Source organism: Helicoverpa zea, chromosome 21 (genome assembly GCF_022581195.2).
Source record: "Helicoverpa zea isolate HzStark_Cry1AcR chromosome 21, ilHelZeax1.1, whole genome shotgun sequence".
NCBI classification, from domain to species: domain Eukaryota; kingdom Metazoa; phylum Arthropoda; class Insecta; order Lepidoptera; family Noctuidae; genus Helicoverpa; species Helicoverpa zea.
The window spans coordinates 387,296-408,410 of record NC_061472.1 but is presented as its reverse complement, the minus strand read 5'-3'; the positions used below and the strand labels follow the sequence as shown (position 1 = coordinate 408,410).

The 21,115-nt window shown below is 35.3% G+C and overlaps 1 protein-coding gene across 1 annotated transcript in view; it reads left to right on the top strand.

Annotated features, from left to right (window-relative positions):
* Positions 1–214: 214 nt before the first annotated feature.
* LOC124640936 (homeobox protein engrailed-2-A) overlaps positions 215–21,115 on the top strand; it is a 64,052-nt gene continuing 43,151 nt past the window's right edge. The window contains exons 1-2 of the mRNA XM_047178900.1: positions 215–501; positions 11,374–12,181. Of these exons, the coding sequence (XP_047034856.1) occupies positions 11,503–12,181 (679 nt within the window). The 5' untranslated portion in view covers positions 215–501; positions 11,374–11,502. The remainder of the gene's footprint in view (positions 502–11,373; positions 12,182–21,115) is intronic.

Below are 21,115 nucleotides of genomic sequence, written 5' to 3'. Positions count from 1 at the left end.
AACAAAATAATTAGTATTTTTGGGCTAGATTTCACTACTAAATCATTTCTACTTCTGACAAGTACAACTGAATTAATGTAATACCAAACAAACATCTCCAAACCGCTATCAAAACTTGTATCCCGCGAGACGCGTCTCCAAAGTCACGTCGCGAGTCCCCAGCGAGGGGGTGGAGAAGGCAACAACTCATAAAATTAAGCGATTTGGATGTGAGTTAGTCTAACTGTGAGGATCGCCGAGTTAACAGTTCGCTAGCTATCTTCCTCGCACACGCACACAGCGGCGCGTGTGGCGACGCGCACGCACACAGGGACGGCACAGCTGCGAGCCGCCAGTACAACGTGACGTCGGAGCGAACACGTTTCGTTTCTCGTTAGTTCCGTTCCCGCCACAATGCGCTCATTATCGGAAGTGTAATTGACGTTTGACATTTATGATCTGTGACTGTTTCTGTGTATTTTTATTGAGTGTTGTGTTGTGTTGCACGGATTACGCGTAAAGGTAAGGTTTTGTTTTCTTTTTTGGAGGAGAAAGTTTGTTTTTGATGCGGTATTTATTATTGTTGTTAGTTTTTATAATTTAGTGGTTATAGCGTCTTTTACGATTAAGTTTAAAATTAATTATTTACCTATATATTTTTTCTTACAAAAATCTTTTATTTAACTTTTTCATGTATTAAAAAATATTACTTGATAAGCTTGATCTAAAAAAAGTTGTTGAAAATGAAACAAAAAAAGACATCTGTATGTTTAAAATTTTATCACACCAAGTTTTAGTGAATGATCAAATGACTGTAATGATTGCAAAGTTGAGCAGTAATACTTTTAAATCACAAAAATGTTACTTCCTTGTCATTCTTTCAGACAATCAAATAATATGTATCTACTTGCAAAAATAAGTTATAACAATTCAGGTCCTTCAAAAGGAAGGTCTGGTATAAAGAAAAACTTACTTCTAATTTAGAAATTAACACTTTCTTAAGCTACATTTGAAGGCTACTCCGTAAGTTAGGTACCTAAACAAAGTTGTTCTACATTGACATGAACCGCGCGGCGACGGGGTAAGATAACTTGCAATTAGTGACGGCGACACTTCACGAAACTTTTGTGTCCACTTGTCAATGTTACGTCGGGCTGCAGTTACAGGTCACTTAGCCGTCGCTTACAGAGAACTTTATAAGTAAGGTAATTAATGTCTTAACACGTGCAAAAAATGCTGTTGTTTGTTTCTTATGGTTTTAGATTATGATCATATCATTGTTCAATGTATCCAATCGGTATTATTACAGGTAAGGTTCTCTCGATAATTTATACCGAATAACTAGATACAACTAGGTGCAAATATTAAAAAGAGGTAAATTGTAAATGTTTTTGTAGTTGTAGAGATAATGCAGAACCAATTTTGTAAATTATTTTGGGAATAGAAAGCGACATTATTTGTGTAATAAAGAAAGTAGTCTTATTGGTACGTAAACAAAAGTTACGAAAAAGCTACGTAAGACAGTAAGTATCAGAAAAATTAAGCGCCACTTAATACATTGTAAACCTTTCTGTATTTGGGTGTTTTATTAGGAGATAATTAAATCTAGATAGATCTAAAACACACACAGTTTATTCGTCATTATTTATTGTGATTTAACTTGTTACTCAAAAGGGGGCCAAATCTAGGCTTATAACAGTTATAAACAACTACTGCATTTTTGAGTTAATCTAGGAGAATCAATCTGTACAAGGTTGCAGGTTTTATAAATCTTTTTGAATTTGCGTAAACTTTATCAACATAATTGCATTGTTACTAATTAATCACTGACGGGACCCCACATTGAATTTAATTAACATATCAATCTTTTTTCCACCGACTGATTCCTGCTTTAATTACGTTAATCTTTTTTTAATTTTTCAAAAAATTGCATAAACTTGATAAGAATATAGGCAAGTTCCTACACGACTTAGGTTTCTATTTTTCAAACACTCATACATTGATAAAAATCCATATTTAAAGATATTAAGCGAATGCAATGATTTTAAGATTTGTAACCTATTTGTTGAGTCATAATAAGACATAGTAACACATGAATAAATCAACCAATCAAATCAATCAATAAAAAATTAAACATTGGACAGAAGTACCTTTAACAGCGTTTTCATACTGGCAGATTTTCTGCTCAATTTTTCCGAGCGACAACGCTAGATACGTAAACCAAACAATTGAAAACTCCCGGTACAAAAGTTATCTGAAATGCGTATACTTACGCTCGGGTTTGCTACGCACGGAAAATCCGGCAGTGTAAAAGCGCTGTAAAGCAGAAAAAACGAATAATTTGGAAAAAAACATTAAATCTTGAAATAATGACTAATACTATTACATTCGGATAATGTTTGGCGAACTATTGGAAATCCATAAAGTTATCGATTAGCCTCTCTTGTAGTATTAAGATTAAGCGATAAAACAATAATTGGCCGCGATTATGTTATCGAAAACAAGCGAATATTTGTGACACTAGCGACGCCTGCTGGCCGTGTTTCACATTAATTGCATACATGAAACCTGGCAACCTTGGGGTATAAACGATTATGCGGTATCCAGAATTAAAGTCTTCTTGAAACCTTTAAGTTTCTGTAACTTCCTAGCTTAGCTTCGCTGTCGGTAGTTAAACTGTGCGGCCTGTATCAAATAGGCAATAAATAACACAAAATGTAAGGAAAAGACTATGTGTTTTCCAGGTTTCTATAATTTACTTTGAACAAGATTTAGTAAGTTTTGGGAAATTTATTCAGTGATAGTATATCTTATTTTGTGTGTCTTCCATTGTGCATGGCTGAATAAACGGAGAGACATTCACATTTACATACATAAGTTTCACTTTGATCGTATTTTCCTCTTAAGGCCAATTTTCGAGTGAAAAATAGACACAATACAATTTAGTAGTCCTTAGATTTTAAACATTCATTAGATATTAAATACGGCAACACATTTGCGACTTTTGTATCGCAGATGTCCATAATCATGGCGATAATCGCTAACAATAAGACTCCTCTATTAAAAACACACCATTTCTCAGCAGTCATTTAAAAAGAAAACAACGAAATAAAAATTACCTCACATGTTACAAATAATAGAGTTGTATGACTACTAAACGAATTTCCCTGAACCGCTATGTAGTGGTTACTTACCGACTAAAGTTCAATCGGCTCTGAATGGCGCGTTCGCTTTCCCAGAACTTTGCGAATACAATCGTTACATGTCGCTGCTTGATGCCATTTAAATGTCTAATGCTCTATTTGTTTTGTAGACTATTTGGCGCCTTAGTTATATTTCTTAAAATGTCTTTACTGATATGGATAGGTGAAAAGTTTGTTTGTTTGTACGCGCTAATTTCGGGGACTGAATTGATGTGATTAAATATTTGAGTGTCGTAGAATAAGGTATAGCGTTAGCACCCGATCTCACGATATGCGTATGGCAGGAAGGAGGTAGTCGATAACTGATATCTATAAAATTTTATTCTCAAGCTGTGGTAAATATGGTGTAAGTAGCTAGAAATCCATTTCTTACGATGTATGTGCTTTGTTCAGGTAATGCGGACTGCCAAAACGATTCAGTGTAAGCGCTCATGTGACATTTACAACAATCAATTTCCTATATGTTTTAATAGGAAATTGATTTTTAAATAGATACTTTGTTAACAACCTATCATAAATGTTTCAATTTCACATACACACGGCACGCTGTTTCTATCCATGTTTTGTTAGAAAGTAATTTAAATACGAAATAACATAGAAACAAGTAAATTGAAATGTGTAAATATTAGTCACGGCTGCTAGATTAGGTAATAATTCTGATTGCCCGTTGAAACTAACCGTTTAATAGTTTTCTACTACCGTTTAAAAGGGTACACAATATTTTCTACAGTAGGTAAGTAAAAGTATCCTGCAGCAATTTACTATAAAATATAACAATAAAATGGTCTTCATAATCTACAAAATTCGGTAAAGGAAAACCAATTCTCAATCCCAACTCCGCTCCCACAAAAACTTGGCGAATAAGGGGTAAAAGAGAATATAATAAAAAGAAATATGGCGTTAGGCATGTTCAACACATTTACAGGTCGACGGACAAATATAATGCGTGAGTTTTCACTTGATTTTCCTATTCTATTCAGCTGTCTGTTTGTGCAGATATTATTGTATGATGCATGATTCGATACGTCGTCGTAAAAGCACCAACCTCTCAAGTATGCGTATGTGGGTTCAATTCCAGGTAAAGCAAGTATAATTTTAACCTAACAAAGTTAAGTTCTTTTTAAGATTATCTTGGCCCAATGAAGGTGAATTAAAACATCTACAATTTGTTGTGTAGTTTTGGCGTGAAAGTAAGAGTAAGATTATTGAGGATTATAACTTTACTTTTTACAATATTAGCTTTGATACTAAACGATGCAGATACCACTTTTAGCTAGGATAATTACACACAACACTGTAATTAAAACAACCATATCGATGCGCAAATATTTATTTAGAGCTTTAATAATTTACCTTCGATAACATATCAATATATGATCATTGTAATGTGTTGTCCGTCATGTGGCTTCGTTTAATTGTTTTCGTTGTTTTGATTAAATTATTAATAATCATTGTTGTGCCGATGCGGTCTGTAATTTGTGGCCTCAATCATAAACTAGGACATGGCGATGTTGGTGGAATTATAGTTTTATATAGGGATAATAAGCGTAAGCTTTTAGTGTACATATATTCATAAATTGAAAGGTTGTAGTATTCTACTTTCCTCATACCGCGAGTATCTTGGAAATCCCTGACTTACGTCTACGTTTACATAGGCGCAGTTTAAAATAACTTATCACTTTTGATTATATTACAATGAAGCTTATTTTAAACTATTAGCTTATTACTATAAGCGTTACGTTGAACGTGTAAGCATGAGCAAAACATTGTTTCACACTTAACCAATCTACTGGTCAAATTACCCTGTCACCCAAAATTAATCCCAAACTTCTCATTCTCATAAAAATCAAAATATTTTCGTCCCTCTCGTCAACATCAAAACAAGTGGACACCATAACAGGTCTAGTTCCGTCCAATAAGCCATGTATGTATCTATGTGCGATGACTTTAGAGGCGCCGCTCTCGCTTGTGGAAGTGACCGACGTGTGTGGGCTTTTGATGTCACCGACACTACGTGGTAAGACTGACATGAAAGTCGATGGTTATTAGTTTAAATTATAGCGGGTTTGATTGCGTGTCATTTTTGTGGGGATCTATTCTAAAAGAGACAATGGAACCAGCGTTATAAAAGACAACGCAACGGACTTATTGAGGAAAATTTGGGATGTACAACAAATGTAAATCTTTGAGCAATTGTCTTGCATGTAATCAATGTATTTCAGTGCCAATACAGAATATTTCTAATAAAATTAGAAATAGTCTAAATATGTCTATCTATATCTAATGTCTAAAATTAGAGACATAGTAAAGTCAGACTAAATCTACTTAATACCCAATATTGTAACAGCCACGAATATCTACTTTTAGTATCTGTAGCTATTGTTGCAAGTATGTATTTGCGTAATACAATGTCCCAAGTTCAACAATAATTTGATGTGCGTAGGATATCGCAATGATTCATTGATTTTACCTGTTATCTGCCATATTGAACATAATTCCAATATAAGATTAGTAGATCCGTAAGATAAATGCAGTAATTGACGCAGGTTATTCAAGAAATACTTACTAGCTTTATCCCGTGTTGTAGCTTGCTTTTAAGTACAAATATGAAAAAACATATTTTGTAGAGATTTTACAGTTTTTATGATTTGTACGTAATAAATAATGGCGTCCACGGCCGATTTCGGCTACGGCGGCTGTTCTCATGTAAGGAGATCAGCCAGCTGCGCAGGACATATTATAGTGCACGAGCATTTGCGCAGACACAGGTGCACTCACTGTTCCTTCACTCTCATAACCCGATGATCAGGCGCAGGACCGACATTTACGTGCTCTCCGATGCACGGGTGAATCAATCACCAACTTCCAGACTACGGGCTGCTTTGTGTTTAAGAAAACCCACAAAGCGATTTCGGCTCGACCAGGGGCCCGATTCTCCTAAGTTAATAATGTCAAAATCGAATAGAAATCGAATCGAAATATGATCGCAATAGCAGTTTTAACCATATCGGGCATTCTGCTACCAATAAAAGACCAATCGTATTCGATTGACATTTGATTGGTGTGCGATTGGTCTGCAATTTTGGTAATTTTGGTCTATACGGTAGTTTGCTTTACAATCATTTTGCAATCGTAAATCATTTGCAGACAAAATGATTCATTATTGAATGACAGAAAAGGATAAAAACGTTTATTTCAAAGAAAAAATAGCGGAATGCCACATACGCTTCAATCGTAATCGAGTCGGGATCGGATCTCAGTCGAATCGAGTCGAACGTCAATCGAATGTTCTTTAAGTAAAATTAGGAGAATCGGGCCCCAGGGAATCGAACCCGAGACCTCGTGCACAGCAGCCGCGCTTGCGACCACTAGACCAACGAGGCAGTCAAGAGGCTCTTTAGTATAATACCCATATAGAGGTAATACATAGTACATCCATATAATAACATTATTGTCTGGAAGCGATCGCTCTAAGCGACAAGATCATGCTTGATGTTACCTACTTTAATAATTCAGAGTTGAAATCGAAAGTGTTAATAAATTGGTAATACTAATAATGGATATATATGGTTATAATGGTTTTGTTTACTTTCACAGGCAAACATTTAGGTTTCTAATTGACATTTTGTATTTAGATACTCATATATTATTGGATAGTTCGCAATAAAGTAGTTCTTTAGAATACTGCTAGAAGACCATGGGAAACGATCAATTTATAATTTTAATAAAAAATGTACACGTTTGAGAAGTAAACACCGAAAGCTCCGTTCGGAAACATGTTCGTATTAAACAGCGGACGTTCAGAAACGTTCGTAAACCGTTTGTGTTAATTGTGAACATTTCCGCGGCTGTCGCATCGCCTTTGATATACCAAATTAATTTATTGCATTTTCATATGTTTTTGATGAAAGCAATGAATTTGTTTTTAATAAAAACACCAGATGGCTCTTTTGATTTCTTTGACATCGCATCGTTTGACGCTGTGTTAATTTGATAATTATGTCAATGAAAGATTAAAATAGAGTACATCTTTTGTGGATCAGCCAGTTCTGGGTGGTCAATGTAATTTTGGAAAAGCTTGATCATAGAGCTTTTAAGCCTTTTGATTTCTACAACTAAATGACAATATTTCTAGCTCAAGTAACTGGTGTGAAAAAACATTCATAATATAATATAACCTGAGATAGGGGCCATAAACAATTTATTTAAAATTAATTCAAACAAACTTATGCATAAAAATTACATAAAATGTATTTCACCGTTAGACAATTCTGCGTCATTAGCTAAACAAACGTCATTAAACCAAATATTTAGTATCACAAAACCATGCGTATTACTTTTAAATGTACAAACAAACTATTAACTTAGCTGTAATTTCTTGAAATCCTACACTTAACTGGTCACTATCGTCACACACTACTTAATAGATCATCGTAGTGTAATTTAAACCTTATTGTTGTTGATTTAAAGGTGGTTTTGGTGTGTGTGATGAATGGTTTAATTACGTATGTTTATATAGAGCTAAGACGATTGACGTCAATCCAGTAGTGTGTATGTAAGCATAATGTAATAATTAAATTGATGTGCATTAACGTATTCCGCGACTTTGAGGAGAATATGTATAATACGCACTGGTAAAAGATAAAGTTAATGATTGCAAAGATATAGGTGTAATCAATCATATTAAGAATGGTAATTAATGATAATATTGCTTCAAATTTAGTCTTATGACACGTTACGTCAATTGCATCCGTAATTTAATTATTATTACAAAAGTATATTTTAATAATAGTTTCCTAATTATATCCTGTTAACTTTTATTTTTCCGAAGATGACCTCAAAATCAATTTACAAAGGCAATATTTTCAGTGTAACAGACAATATAGTAATAATCACGATAGGCACCAATAACATAATCATCAATCACTCATAAATAATAGGATTAAAGGAATTAAGTTTAATCCGCGAAAGTATATAAAATTATGTTTTTGATCTGTCAATGTAAAACCATTAACGTCATAGTTATTAATCCTGTATAATAATATACAGTGGTATTTTTCCAATTATTTTGTGCACTTGACACCTGATAATGTTTAAGGGAAAATAGCCTTTTTGGACTGAATGATAAGCACTCTGTCACTATACCAAAAAACTTTTTGTTTTGTTTATTTATTTTTTTATTGGCTCACCCACAGCATTACAAACGAAAATTAAGTAAAAAACCAAAGTTGTTATAAAATTCTAGTTTGTTATGCCTATTATAGGATCAAATATTATTTGTGAGTATACAGCCTCCTTTCGAGTAACAAGTTAGATAAATGAGCAAGCTATGTAGGCGGCCATTCCTAGTAGAGTTGTAGCTCATGATTGAGTTTAGCTGCTGTTATGTAAGCTAGAGAACGAATTGATGGCATCGGGCTCTTGTGGTCCGGTAACCCGTTTATGACCCGACCAAATTTTAAATAAATAAATAAATTCATTTATTTCAGGTATGAAACCCATAATAAAAAATAAAAGACTAGCTTTTCCCCATGGTTTCACCCGAGTCCCGCGGAAACAACTTACTATCAGGATGAGATTTAAGTAGTTTATGTCACTCGAGGATAATTTAGGGTTCCAACAGTGCCATGGGAGCCTTTACAAATGAACAAAATAATGTTACCACTTCATAATATTAGTACAGGTACTTACAAATCAATCAAACAATAATCTATGCTTTATGTATTAACTAAATTGGCTACCAGTAAATAGGCACTATTTCAAGGTAATTACTACAGAATAACCAAATCGCTCACTTTCACCGCGGATCAATCGTTTATCGCTCACGTTAACATTTTGCGTCACCGCACTAATGATCTAGGAGTATTCGATTGTTGCGATTATATCGAGTCCATTCGATTGCGCTATTCGATATCACAATGTGTTGGTGATTAATTGTTTAACGTTAAATTGTTGATGCTTTGTTTAAGTTGTAATTACGAAATTGTGTGTTCATTTGTTTTAATTGAAGTGTTATTGTGGATGGATTACGTGTGGTGGTTATTCTAAGTATCAAATTAGTATTAACAATGTTTGTTTGTTTAGGGTGAAAAGATATAATTATTAATAAAAAAAAAGTATATTCCAGTAGCAAACTATGAAATAAAACCCACATCGATACTTATAAGTAACTACACATAACCGCACTCCAAGAGGAAAATCCAGGCAAGAATAAAATATCACCCCTCAAGAGCTCAGGTGAGTTTGGGGGTAGTTAAGATTAGCGCGAGGGGCGAGTGACCGCGGGGGTGATACTGCTATCCGTCGGTCGCTCAAGAAGAGGTTAAATGACGACTGGGGAGAAGAGGTAAAATACTTATATTATGGTTAAAAAACAGGGAGGTTAAAAGCGAAAAATAATCTAGTTGAATTTTTTAATGAAGGATATATGGACATGTACCTAATGATGGATCAAGGAAAGGGCACACAATGTTCGTAGAACACAGTAAATGTTGGTATATCTTCAATTAAGGCTCTACTTTTATTTTCATACACAGGAAAGCAATTTAACCCTGAACGCTACATTCTATCTTATATGTACATACCCGGGTCACTACTTAACAATAACAAAAAAATTACGCGCAAAAATGTAGAGAGTACCTACGAATCGCTCAAAACCGCTGCGTATCGCTGCGGATCGCTGCAGATCGCTGCGTAACGTTGCGAATCGCCTTGTATCGTTGTCGTGTCGTCGTGTATCCCATCCGAAGCTTTGTTTCAGTTTTCCTACGTAGGGCTGTCACGCCAAGTTATTTTTTTTAGCCTTTTCTTTTCTATTTGATAACTGTTGAATGTTGCCGGTGTTGTGGGTATGTATTTTTAGTTTGTCGCAGCTTTGATTTGCAATATTTGTTCTAGATATTGGTTTGGAATGAAGTGATCATTCTGTCTGTATAAGAGTTGAAGCACACTTCGAGATTTTTGTAAGGTTTCAAACTTTCAATATTTTAGTAGGGCTAACAAATATTATTCTACCAATGTTCTGGGCATAACTAATATGATTATACATATAATAGTCCTTGAGTGCATTATTTACCACTCACCTGGCTTAAGCATTCTTTTGTTAATACAGTTCAATAGCTACAAATAGTACAATAGGTAAACTAGTAAATAATCTAGTAGGCCAGGTCATAAGATCAGTACATTATTAATTATCCGATAGATACGATCTTTGCTTCGATATGATTGTGATATGGACTGCCCCAGTTGACTGATTGCTGCGAATGATTAAACGCAACTTAATTGACTATTAACAGGAAAATGTATATTAACGCATTTTGATTTAAAATTCTTCTCTTGCAATAAGCCTATTTAAAATATTTAGATTACTTTAAGATGGTGTACGAAATAATTTATCTCAATTAAACTCAATTTGTAAAACTGTTTTCAATCAATCAGTACCTATCTAGGGGTTCATATAAGTATTTTGTCATAGAAATCTAAAGGATAAAAAAATAAACCTTTCCAAACTGAAAGTATCATACATACACTAACAAAATAATACGCACTACAAATAAAGCATAAATAGAAACAAACAGCAGTGAACTAGCGACAACCTTGATATGTGATTCCAATAAAAATCAATCAGCGCTTACCGATCAGTTGATCCCGTGTCTCGGTGTGCGTGCGGGGTTCCCGGGCCCCCGGGGCGTGGGGCGCGGGGGCCCGGGGTGCGGGGCGCGGGGCCCACTCGCTACGAGATAGAGCACGAACCGTTTATTGGGCTGTTAGTGTATCGTTTAATTCATTTTGTGGCTACTGTTGATGTTCCCGTGTTTATTAGAGTTTTGTGAACTGAATGGATCACGGTGAATGTTATGTAACTGTTTTCAACTGGGTAGTGGATATTCAGTATTAATGCCTTTGTTTTCAGTATAATATTCATGAGTAAGCTGGTAGTGTTGGCTTGTATAGATAGTTCGAGTGGTGTTAGTAACGAGATGGTTATCATTATAACATATTATGACATGACTCGACAAATTAACGCGATTGAAAAATCCCCAATACGATTTAGCTTCAACACCGATATATCTATTCAATCATCACAAGATAAAACTGCTAATACATCATCGAGTTAATCGAGCTCAATAAACTTCCGCATAATTCATTTCAATCAAACACTCAATAATGTGAACTGATGTGTTTGTTACAGGAAACGCACGACAACACCGCGCGACATCAAAGAGCATCAAACGACACGCCGCCCACGCCACCAAACAAGCACTAATACAATCATATAAACAAACATGTATTATTTCCGCACAAACTGAAAGACTAACACATGAGTGACGACACTAAAGAACAAGAAATGCAAACTGTAGTATCTTCATACACCCCCCACCAGGAAGACAATACACTCATAGATGTCCAGAACTTTACTAACGATAACAATTTCTACCAATGTGCCGACGACAGGCTCAGTCCAAATGAGAAGATCAATGTAGAAGATGACAAAGAAGATTTAGTTATAGATGAGTCTCGAGACGCCTCAGATATTAATATAGAAACCTGTGAAGCCAGAGATGAGGAAATTAAACCAACAGAAGAAAAGAAAGACGAGGTTTTCGAACCATCATGGCATCCACACGTATACGGGAAACCACCGAAAAAGCCGACGCCGCACACCATAGATTATATTTTAGGTCTTTCTAATGTAGATAAGAGTAGCGAAACTAAGAAGTCAACAGTGAGTCAGCTGATGAATGTTAAAATAAATTTCGATGTCAAAAAGCCTTTTGGGTACCAAGAGAAGAGTGTGCAAGTTTCGGAAGTTGATAGGAACTTAATAAGTGTTCATAAGAATAAGCTGCAGGAACAGTTGCTGCAGAAGAGTGTGAGGACTAGTGACAGTGAGTTTGACAAAGTGGTGTATTACAAGTGTGAGGAGCAGCCGCTTAACCTGAGCGTGCCAAAGTCGAAGGATTCGCCCGGATGGGGGGATGATGACCGACTTGCCAAAGGTGAGATATTCTATACTAATTATAACCCGAATTATGATTATTTGAATAAGATTGCAGGCTTTAGATATTGTTGTCTTTTCTTGACAAAATGATAAAGTTTGATATCAAGCTTCTGAGTTAGATATCGGTTGTTTCACATTGAAAATAGCTGCCAAAATGAAAGCCATCGTAAATGCGTTCACTATCATTAGCGTTAGCGTATCAATTAACCTGTGAATCCATTAATCAAGTTCATTAAACCTAGTTTATAAACTGTAAATCATAATTTACGTTAAAGGAGGCGTTAAATAAAATAAGCGTCACAAAAATAAGGTTGTCACAGGCCATAATGAGTCAACAGTTTTATTAGTTCCAATTCAATTAGGCTGTGAATGTAAATGCTGTTGCCTCCCCTAACTCAAACATTACCGTGGTGTATTCAAATTTCGTTTTCATTGCATTTAATTGGGGGGATGAAACCGTCGGGGTAACAACATGACAGTACAGAATAAAAGTTAACAAAGTTGCCTGTGCAGTGTGCGATGGATTTTATTGGGTTTTGTGTCAACATTTCAATATGTTACAATTTGGGTTTGAGTTGTTTAGGTTTTTCGTTTTTCTGACTAAACTAGTAACGTTATTACAGTTTTGATTAATGCTTAAAAGCAATGACTTGTATGATAGTTATTTCGATGGTTGAGTTATATCGAAGGTAATCGTGAATTCAATCAATCAAACTTTTTAGTCGGACTTATACCAGCCAGATTGTTGCGAGAGCGTACTATCATTCTTCGATACCGATTTATGAGCCCAATTTTTTACACTATCGTCGGACTATTTTGCAGCGCTCTAAACGCTCATCCCACCATCTACAAACCACTTTCACAATCACCTCCTAACTCATTAAACTGTAATAACTGCAGTCAATCAAACTCGTTTGCACGTCAAGTGAATCATAAACTACAGTGACCTAATAACCACGATTTACTTTGAACCGAACTTCTCCGTAACTGGTCACTAAATCCATCCATTAGGATACCACACACGGAGTAAATAAACACAACTTCAACTTATTCTCCGAAGTTCACGAGGTTATATAACCCGGTCATGTTGTAAATCACCGTCGATTAGTCAGGCTCGCTTTGTACAATGTGCTCTCGTTTTGGGTAGGGTAATAATTTTTAGTGTACGCCAATGGACGCAGATGGGTGCATTGTTTTAGTTAGAGACGGCGCATACTGCAGACTTTTTGTGAACGATTTTTTATGTTGCCATTTACAGCGATGAATAAAAACAGCACTGGTTAAAATTACCACCCGTGAATCACTTAAGATACCTACAGCTACTGTTAGTTTTTTTAGTTTTGTCGTTAGGGTAATATGGTGACAATCAGTCTGGACGTATAGGGAGGCGAGTATTTCAAGCACGTCTATAATTATGACTGAGATATGTGACGACAATTGCACGAATGTATGTTATTAAATGTGTTGAAAGATTCCGAAGGCGCGAACATTCGTTAGGGTGTGTTTATGACTCCTCTCTGTTTAGTTTAGGAATTGTGTAAATTAATATGACTCCATCGTTATTAGCACCACAAGTATATTTCAGAAATCGTGTGCATACTCAGAATAAGCGTTTAACATTAATATATGGGTTTACAATCATTAATATTTATAACTTCACGCGTACGGTATTAGGTACGAATGTCGTAAGTAATAACATTTTATCGCTTCTCAAGTTGTGAGTCAAACGGCAATTTATTAATTAATATAATTGCAATACGTGTTAAACAGAATGTTCCACGATCTATTGCAAATTATACAATTTCTTCGAATTGCTAAATCGCTGCGATATTGTTCCGTTCGCATTTTATGACGCAAGTCGCAAAGTCGCGTGATGTGCGCTCGCTCTTACTCGTTAGTCATCGTATTGTGTTTTTATCACTTGGTGCCGTATGTTTGTTTTTTAGTTTATGCTCGCAAACTGCTGCACTTAAGTTTTATGTACAGAATTATGGTGGACCTCAATTGATGCGTTATAGCTTTGTTTTCATTTTATTTTTTGTAGTTTTCGGCGGTTTATTGAATCGTGACAGCGCTTTGGTTTGGGGTGTGGCCAGTTAGAAATACTTTTCAATAATTTCAGGCAGTTTTACTTAACTTTTGTGCCTTGTACTAGAAAGTACTACAATTTTCATCGATTAACTATACAAGATTAGAAACACAGCACCACTTCTTCAAGTATAATGGGCAAATAAATACATCAAGCCATTGGCAATAAGCTCGCTCTAGCTAAACGTTGCAGAGTCTGCCATTTGTCCGGGATTAAGAAGGCCATTTGCAAATGTGAGCGAACTATATCGTCGCAGCTCTAATTATCTTCCAGTGTACAATGAACACACATAAATACGTCGAGAAAGCTCAAGTACTCCGCAGCTACAACGCAAACGCACACAATTTGTCAATCGCCATCGCGCATTCCTGCGACCATTCGTTCACTATAACTAATATCGAATTGCCTTGCATTTCTATCGTTTTAATCGAGACGAGTACTTAAACAACTCTGTTTGCAGCCCAATAACTGAATCGCGAACGAATTTATACCTTATAATTGAACGTTAAGGAGGATATGTTAGTATTGGGAGCGCGGTAATAAGTTTGCGAGATGTAATTCAAACGTAGAACGTCCAAGCAATAAGCTATTGGCCGTTGCAGCTGTGTCTCTTAGGGTTGCCAATTTATTTTTAGCAAGTAAATTTATATGGATTAATGATGGCAATGCTAACCCGGGTTTTATTGCGTCAATCGCCAGTTTGTTGGTACTACGATTTATCTATGTTAATATGTGGTTTAGGGCTGTCAGTTGTCATCGGCAGATTAGCAGATATGAGTTGCAGTTGAATTTTATTTATTTTTAATCCCAATCTAGAAATCATAATCCTATATTTGATGGCGACTAAGCTTTAACGGAAGGAGAAGTTTAAGAAACTAGATTCAACCGTCTGAAGTGATTTGAATCATCACAATTTTGTTGCCATCCACTTTGTTACCTTACTGAAAATAACTGAAATCTGATTGAATAAAGACATTATTTCTTCATAAGCTTTTGAAGCTTTACATAAATATAGCAAATACAATTTATTTCCACTAAAATACAACATTGTAGCACTGACAACAGCTGGATTTGTCATAAATATATCAACTACTAAGTACTCACTACTACACTAGAACGCGAGTGGCAGCCCTGGCGTGCTAGTTACTGGCGCGAGTTGCGATAGTTCAATTTGTAGCACTCGCCGCCCCCTTGTTTAGACTAGCGCACTCCATGCACTGTAGTAAGGGTGGAGCACATGGCTAGCTAGCATAGCTATGAGTTATTTAAGTAATTTTCGATATAGGTACCTATAGTTCGGCCATTCAGAGAATGCGTTCCTGACACGTCGCGATTGAACTGACGACGTAACTTTGCAATGGCGTTGCAGTTACGATAAAAATATTTTTGCTGGTTGTTTACCGTTTTAACAATTGAGGAGCATTAAAACAACATTATTATATCAATAATCAATGAATGTAGTTACGTCGTCAGTTCAATCGCGACGTGTCAGGAACGCATTCTCTGAATGGCCGAACTATAGTTGTATTAAACGATAGTAAATATGATTCAAATCGCCAACGCTTATGTGAGAGGAGACCTATGACGAGCAGTGGACGATAAAAAGTCAGAATATGATGATAACATTTTTGCTAATTATATAGAGATTCTTAGGTAATTACAGTGTAATATGTGATATTTTTTTTATACATTTTTTAGGGTTGGAAAAACTGCCTATATGGAAATTTTTAATTCAGCCTGTTTTTCCGAACGACACTCGTTTCGAATAAGGAAAAAGGTTATAACTATTGGTAGAAAAATGACATTTGAAATAAAAATGGATTTAACAGAATCTGATCTTTATAGTCTTTATGTGACATATGTACATAAGCGTAAGCCGCTAAATTACAAGCATTACCAATTATCCAACTAATAATATCGCTTCGTAAATCTTAGCTTCCTTTCCTCCTACACCTAAACATGGCATCGATAATGAAAGCACGTCAAAATAAGCGCATCGGCGTGGCTCGCGACTCCGCCCGCAAATAGAACAAAGCCGCTGATAGGCCATTAGCGCTCTATTTGCTCCTTACGAACTAACCTAGAGGAGTAGTCATGTTGTTTGTGTTATTGTAAGATTGGTGAAGTGCGAGTTGTGTGTGTAGTTAGTATTTTTTGAAGTTATTTTCATTAGACTAATGTAGAAGTGAATGGGAGATTTCCCTGTGTTTTCAGTAGGATTGTTCATAGAAAATGAAATTAATATGTAATATTCGTTGTTCCAAATACTTAGTACTAAAACAAATCATGAAAAACAATAAATATTCGCTTACACGTTGATATCTATGCTAACTTTGTTAATCCTGTGCCAATTAATAGGTTTTTCGCGGAAAACTACAATAATTAATACATTTGTTTATGAAAATGATTTTGAAATAAAATTAATGTAATTATTCCAAATTAAACTTTACTTTAAGGTAATAAAATATTAAAAATTCAATTACTTTCACACCTCAAAAAATTCTAAAAAGGCCTCCTACCAAAAATACCCCATCTCAGATCTCACTTCACATAATACGTTTATCTCCCATGGGGGGTTGAGAGTAATCTTCACGGCGAGTCAGGACATAAATCATGGTGTTCGCAGCTGCCGCCATATAAGTTTAATTCGTATGTCTGCTTGTCCGTATGTCTGTCTGTCTGTTTGTCTGTCGTGCTGTTTAAGGGGTTATATGTAAGTTAAGGAGAGGTAGGTGGTAGTAATTAGGTATGGGAAGGTCCAGCCTTTGAAATTACCAACAGAATTTTCTTGTTTTCCCAAAAGCGGAAAATTTATTAAAGCCTCTTATATATGATATTTAGCCAAAGCGTTAAGTATTTTTTATACTTTTGAGTTATGGTATTATTTGATCAATCGATATACGAGAACACCATTCTAATCTCAATCGCTAAGCAATCTTTTGATAAATCGATCGTTATCACCACAATAAAATGAGTTAATGAGGTTACATCACTATTGTAATTACTAATTAAAGTTTACATGTATTGTTAATTAAATCTTTAATCATACCATCGACCAATACGGCTAATTAATATTCAAGGCTGAAAGAGGCAGAATATTTTATTATCTGTGCGCCAATTTTATTATATTGTCAACATTGGATTGCGCGCGAAAACTTTTGAATATGGAACGTCAATAGTTTGTTGACCTTTCAAGATGGCGACGTATATTTTTGTTAACTTTCTCTGAATATTGATATGAAATTAATACTTATGTAATATTAATAATGCTAGTTTCCAATCAATAGTTGTGTAGTAGGTTTGTCTTGCTAACTTGGCCCATACTTGGCTCGTACTTGAGCGGTAGTAAGTTGAGCACAAGTTACATTGATGCGGTTGTGTCGGGAGCTCGATGAGATCCGCACTTAATCGTTTATAGTTATTACACTTTATAAGATGTACAATTATCGAGAATAACGTGAGAAATAGACTGAGTAAAGTTAACTAAACTTTAGGGTTGTCAAAATTCTAAATAGGTTGGAAAATACTACTTACTTGCTAATTTTGAGAGAAGTGACACTGAATTAGTGACAGCGATTATAGATTTTAATTAAACTATCACTAAGAATTTATATTAATGGACACAATGCAAAAATGCCAATAGAAGTAATTACTTTAGAAGTATGATGACTCTTGGATAAATTGGGTTCGGATAAACATTGTAAGCTACAGTTTCTAAAACACATTAGATACAGAGTACCTCTCTTGCAACACTAACCTAGTAGGTACCCATTTATAAGCACATACAAACAAATCTTATTAAAATCACCGCTAAACATCTCATCACGTGAGCAACAGTTAATAAAACGCTCAACAAAGTCGTCGCGACACAAATAACCGACATTAATAATCGACAATAATGGTTGCAAAGATCAGAGCACTATCTACTCTGAAATTCTACAATATCTATGTATAGACAACACTCCAGGTAAAAATCTACTTTAACACGTCACGATAAGGTTGAAATTAGAAAGTATCATATCATTAAACTGATGAGCAGTAATGATGTTAATAAATATCGTTATCCAATAACGGTTAATCGATATAAAATGATCGTTAAATTGAATCGATAAATTAGGTAGCGGTTGTTTCGCAAGTGCGGCGCCTAATCGATTATGTGAGCTTAATGTAGGAGATTGCTGTTTGATATTATTATGCAGACATTCGTTTAACTTGATGTGTATGTAATAGTATTTGCAATTACTTGTTCAAATCGTATGCAAACAGGTTGCGCATATTTTGAAGAATTTATTTCAGAAAGTTTTTTTACAGACTTTCTAGATTATTAACTACCAAGAGACTCGATTCCCAAGTTTTACCAAATTTTATTTCATGTGACATTTTCTTCACTGAAATTAATAGAATGTGTCAATAGATTAACTGAAGTTTCCTTAACCAAGAAGAGTGCCAGCTGCCACAGTTACCCCAACATTAGAGCCAGTAAATCATGCTAAGATTTACACCAGTGCGAAAGATTTACAACCGCGTGTTGACTAACTAATAAATTAACCTTTCCGCTTATTTTCATTGAACTTCATATTGAGAGTTTAACGAGAGTTCCGACATTTGTTTCGGCTCGATGTTTCGCGGAAAAGTTCGTTTTGGCTCTTGTAAGGATTATGTGAGTGCTATAGAGAAGGTTTTATGAGGGAATTGACTGTTTACCATCGTTTTCCCGTTTGCAGGGATTTCGAAAAGAGTTTTCTTAGAAAAGGGTTTGTGAACTGCTTTCAGGCTCTCTTATTATTTTGTCTAAAATATTGTTGGTATTAGGCATTTCAGCAGGGATTCGCAATCGAAGTCACGTTCCGTCGATTATAGAGGTAAATGCAAAAGTAAATTTAGTTTGGCCGTCAATCAGTCGCGCTTTCAAGACAAAATTACTAATAAATTGAAATCAAGATCCTAAGAAACGACAGAGCCTACCTTTTATCCGTCTGCCTAAAGAAGTTTTCTCGTCACATTCATATAAGTTTTCTACCTAGTACATTATTTGTTACTCTGTAAGTCTGCCTGTACATCGAAGCACGTAGAACTGAGCTTCCTGTCTCATCCCTCGGGGACGAGAATCTAGCGTTCAATAAAATACTAGCTTTGTTCTACAGTTTCACTTGTAACATGAGGGACCTTTTATATGTAAGCACTTGGTTATAAAGTATTACATGTGCTTTCAAAACTCATTTTTATCTCCACACTAAAAAGTTATTTACATTAGATTAGTGGGTGAATAATACGTATTCAAGACAATGGATAGACTGGCTGAAGTATCTATTAAGTAATCTGGGGTGTTAGGAAGTGTTATCAAAACTTGTAGGAACACAATGCAGACTTGGAAGCTAGTTTAAACGCGCCTAATTGAATCTAGACATTACTAAAACTTATGCACTATGATCATCATATCAGTGTGACTGATCTATCATTGTTTTGTCACTTATTTATTACTTATTTATGGATCTCGGGCGACCCGGCATACCTTCCTTAGACGAGTAGTCAGACTTAAAAAACATTAACATTTCAATCTCCAATTCTCCATCACCACAGGAAACCTGACATAACGACCAGGATCGAAGCACTTAACCTATCCTACTGGGATCAGGATAATAGGTCACTTTACAGTAATAGGCTCATAAATTAATGTGAAGATCTTTTGAAGTCTGCAGTTAATTTAGTGCAGTTAACTTTATGTGGTTTAATATAACCCATGGGGAAGTTTATTGTTTTTAGTCTTGATGGCGCGTTGCCGGATTTCGGAAATTGATGGGGTTTTATTAGTGTGCGTTTTGTTTCATGGATCTTCATTGTTATGTGGGTTTTTGTATTTTTTCTTCTTTTTGTATGTGAATGATGTTGTAAATAATTTTGGAAGAGGTGGATAACTTATTTATTTTGTGCATTAGTATTAAATTAAAGCACTTTATTTCTTAGTGTTTATTGTGTAAAAAATTGCTTGCGGTTCTTCCCTAGACTTGAAGCTATCACCATATGTATAAAATTGCACGTAGGCACGATTTTGCCAGCCGTTTGATTGCGAAACTCGGGTCATCAATTTTCAGAACAGGATTTAAAAAAATCTCATTTGAATTTCATCAGCCACCTGTCAAGCACATTGATGACACAATTCAGTCTATCCCATTCTCCACAAAGTATCCATTAAGAGCCAGCCAGGTGTACCACATCCTGTCAACATTATATATATTTATATACATACAGATTTACGCTTTTCCGTCTGTCCGTCTGTCCGTCACACAAACAGACAAGTTTTATGGCGCGGTTCTTTATAGCTTTTGTATTTTAAACTAGTTTTTATTGAATGGGTTTTCGCAAGATGTCTTTTTTCCCGCATTTTCGAAGTTTGTGTTGTTTTGAAGTTTGTTTGACGGGCTCGTCTTGTATGTGTGTTTTATTAGTCGAGATTAGCTTTTCCGGATTTAAGTAGTTACCTATTGGGTACATTGGTTTCTGAAGGAATTAATAAAGGTAATTTGAAAATGAGGTAGGCTACGTATTCTCAATATGAACTTTCGTTTATTTATTTTTGAAGACAGAATATAATAGTTTCATTTTGCGAATAGGTAGGTATCTTGGGCCATAGGTCTCCATCAACCGGTTATGCTAAATAACTATTAACACTAATAAGATTAACCCTCTGCATGCCTCCTAACCTCTCAACAGAAGCAATAAAACTGGCCATTACCGCCTCAATTAGGTACCTATCGTAAATCAAAGGGTACATCATTAATTGCTTAGTGTAAATCTGCCACGCGCTCACATTACCGACTACTAATACCGATTTATATCGGTAAT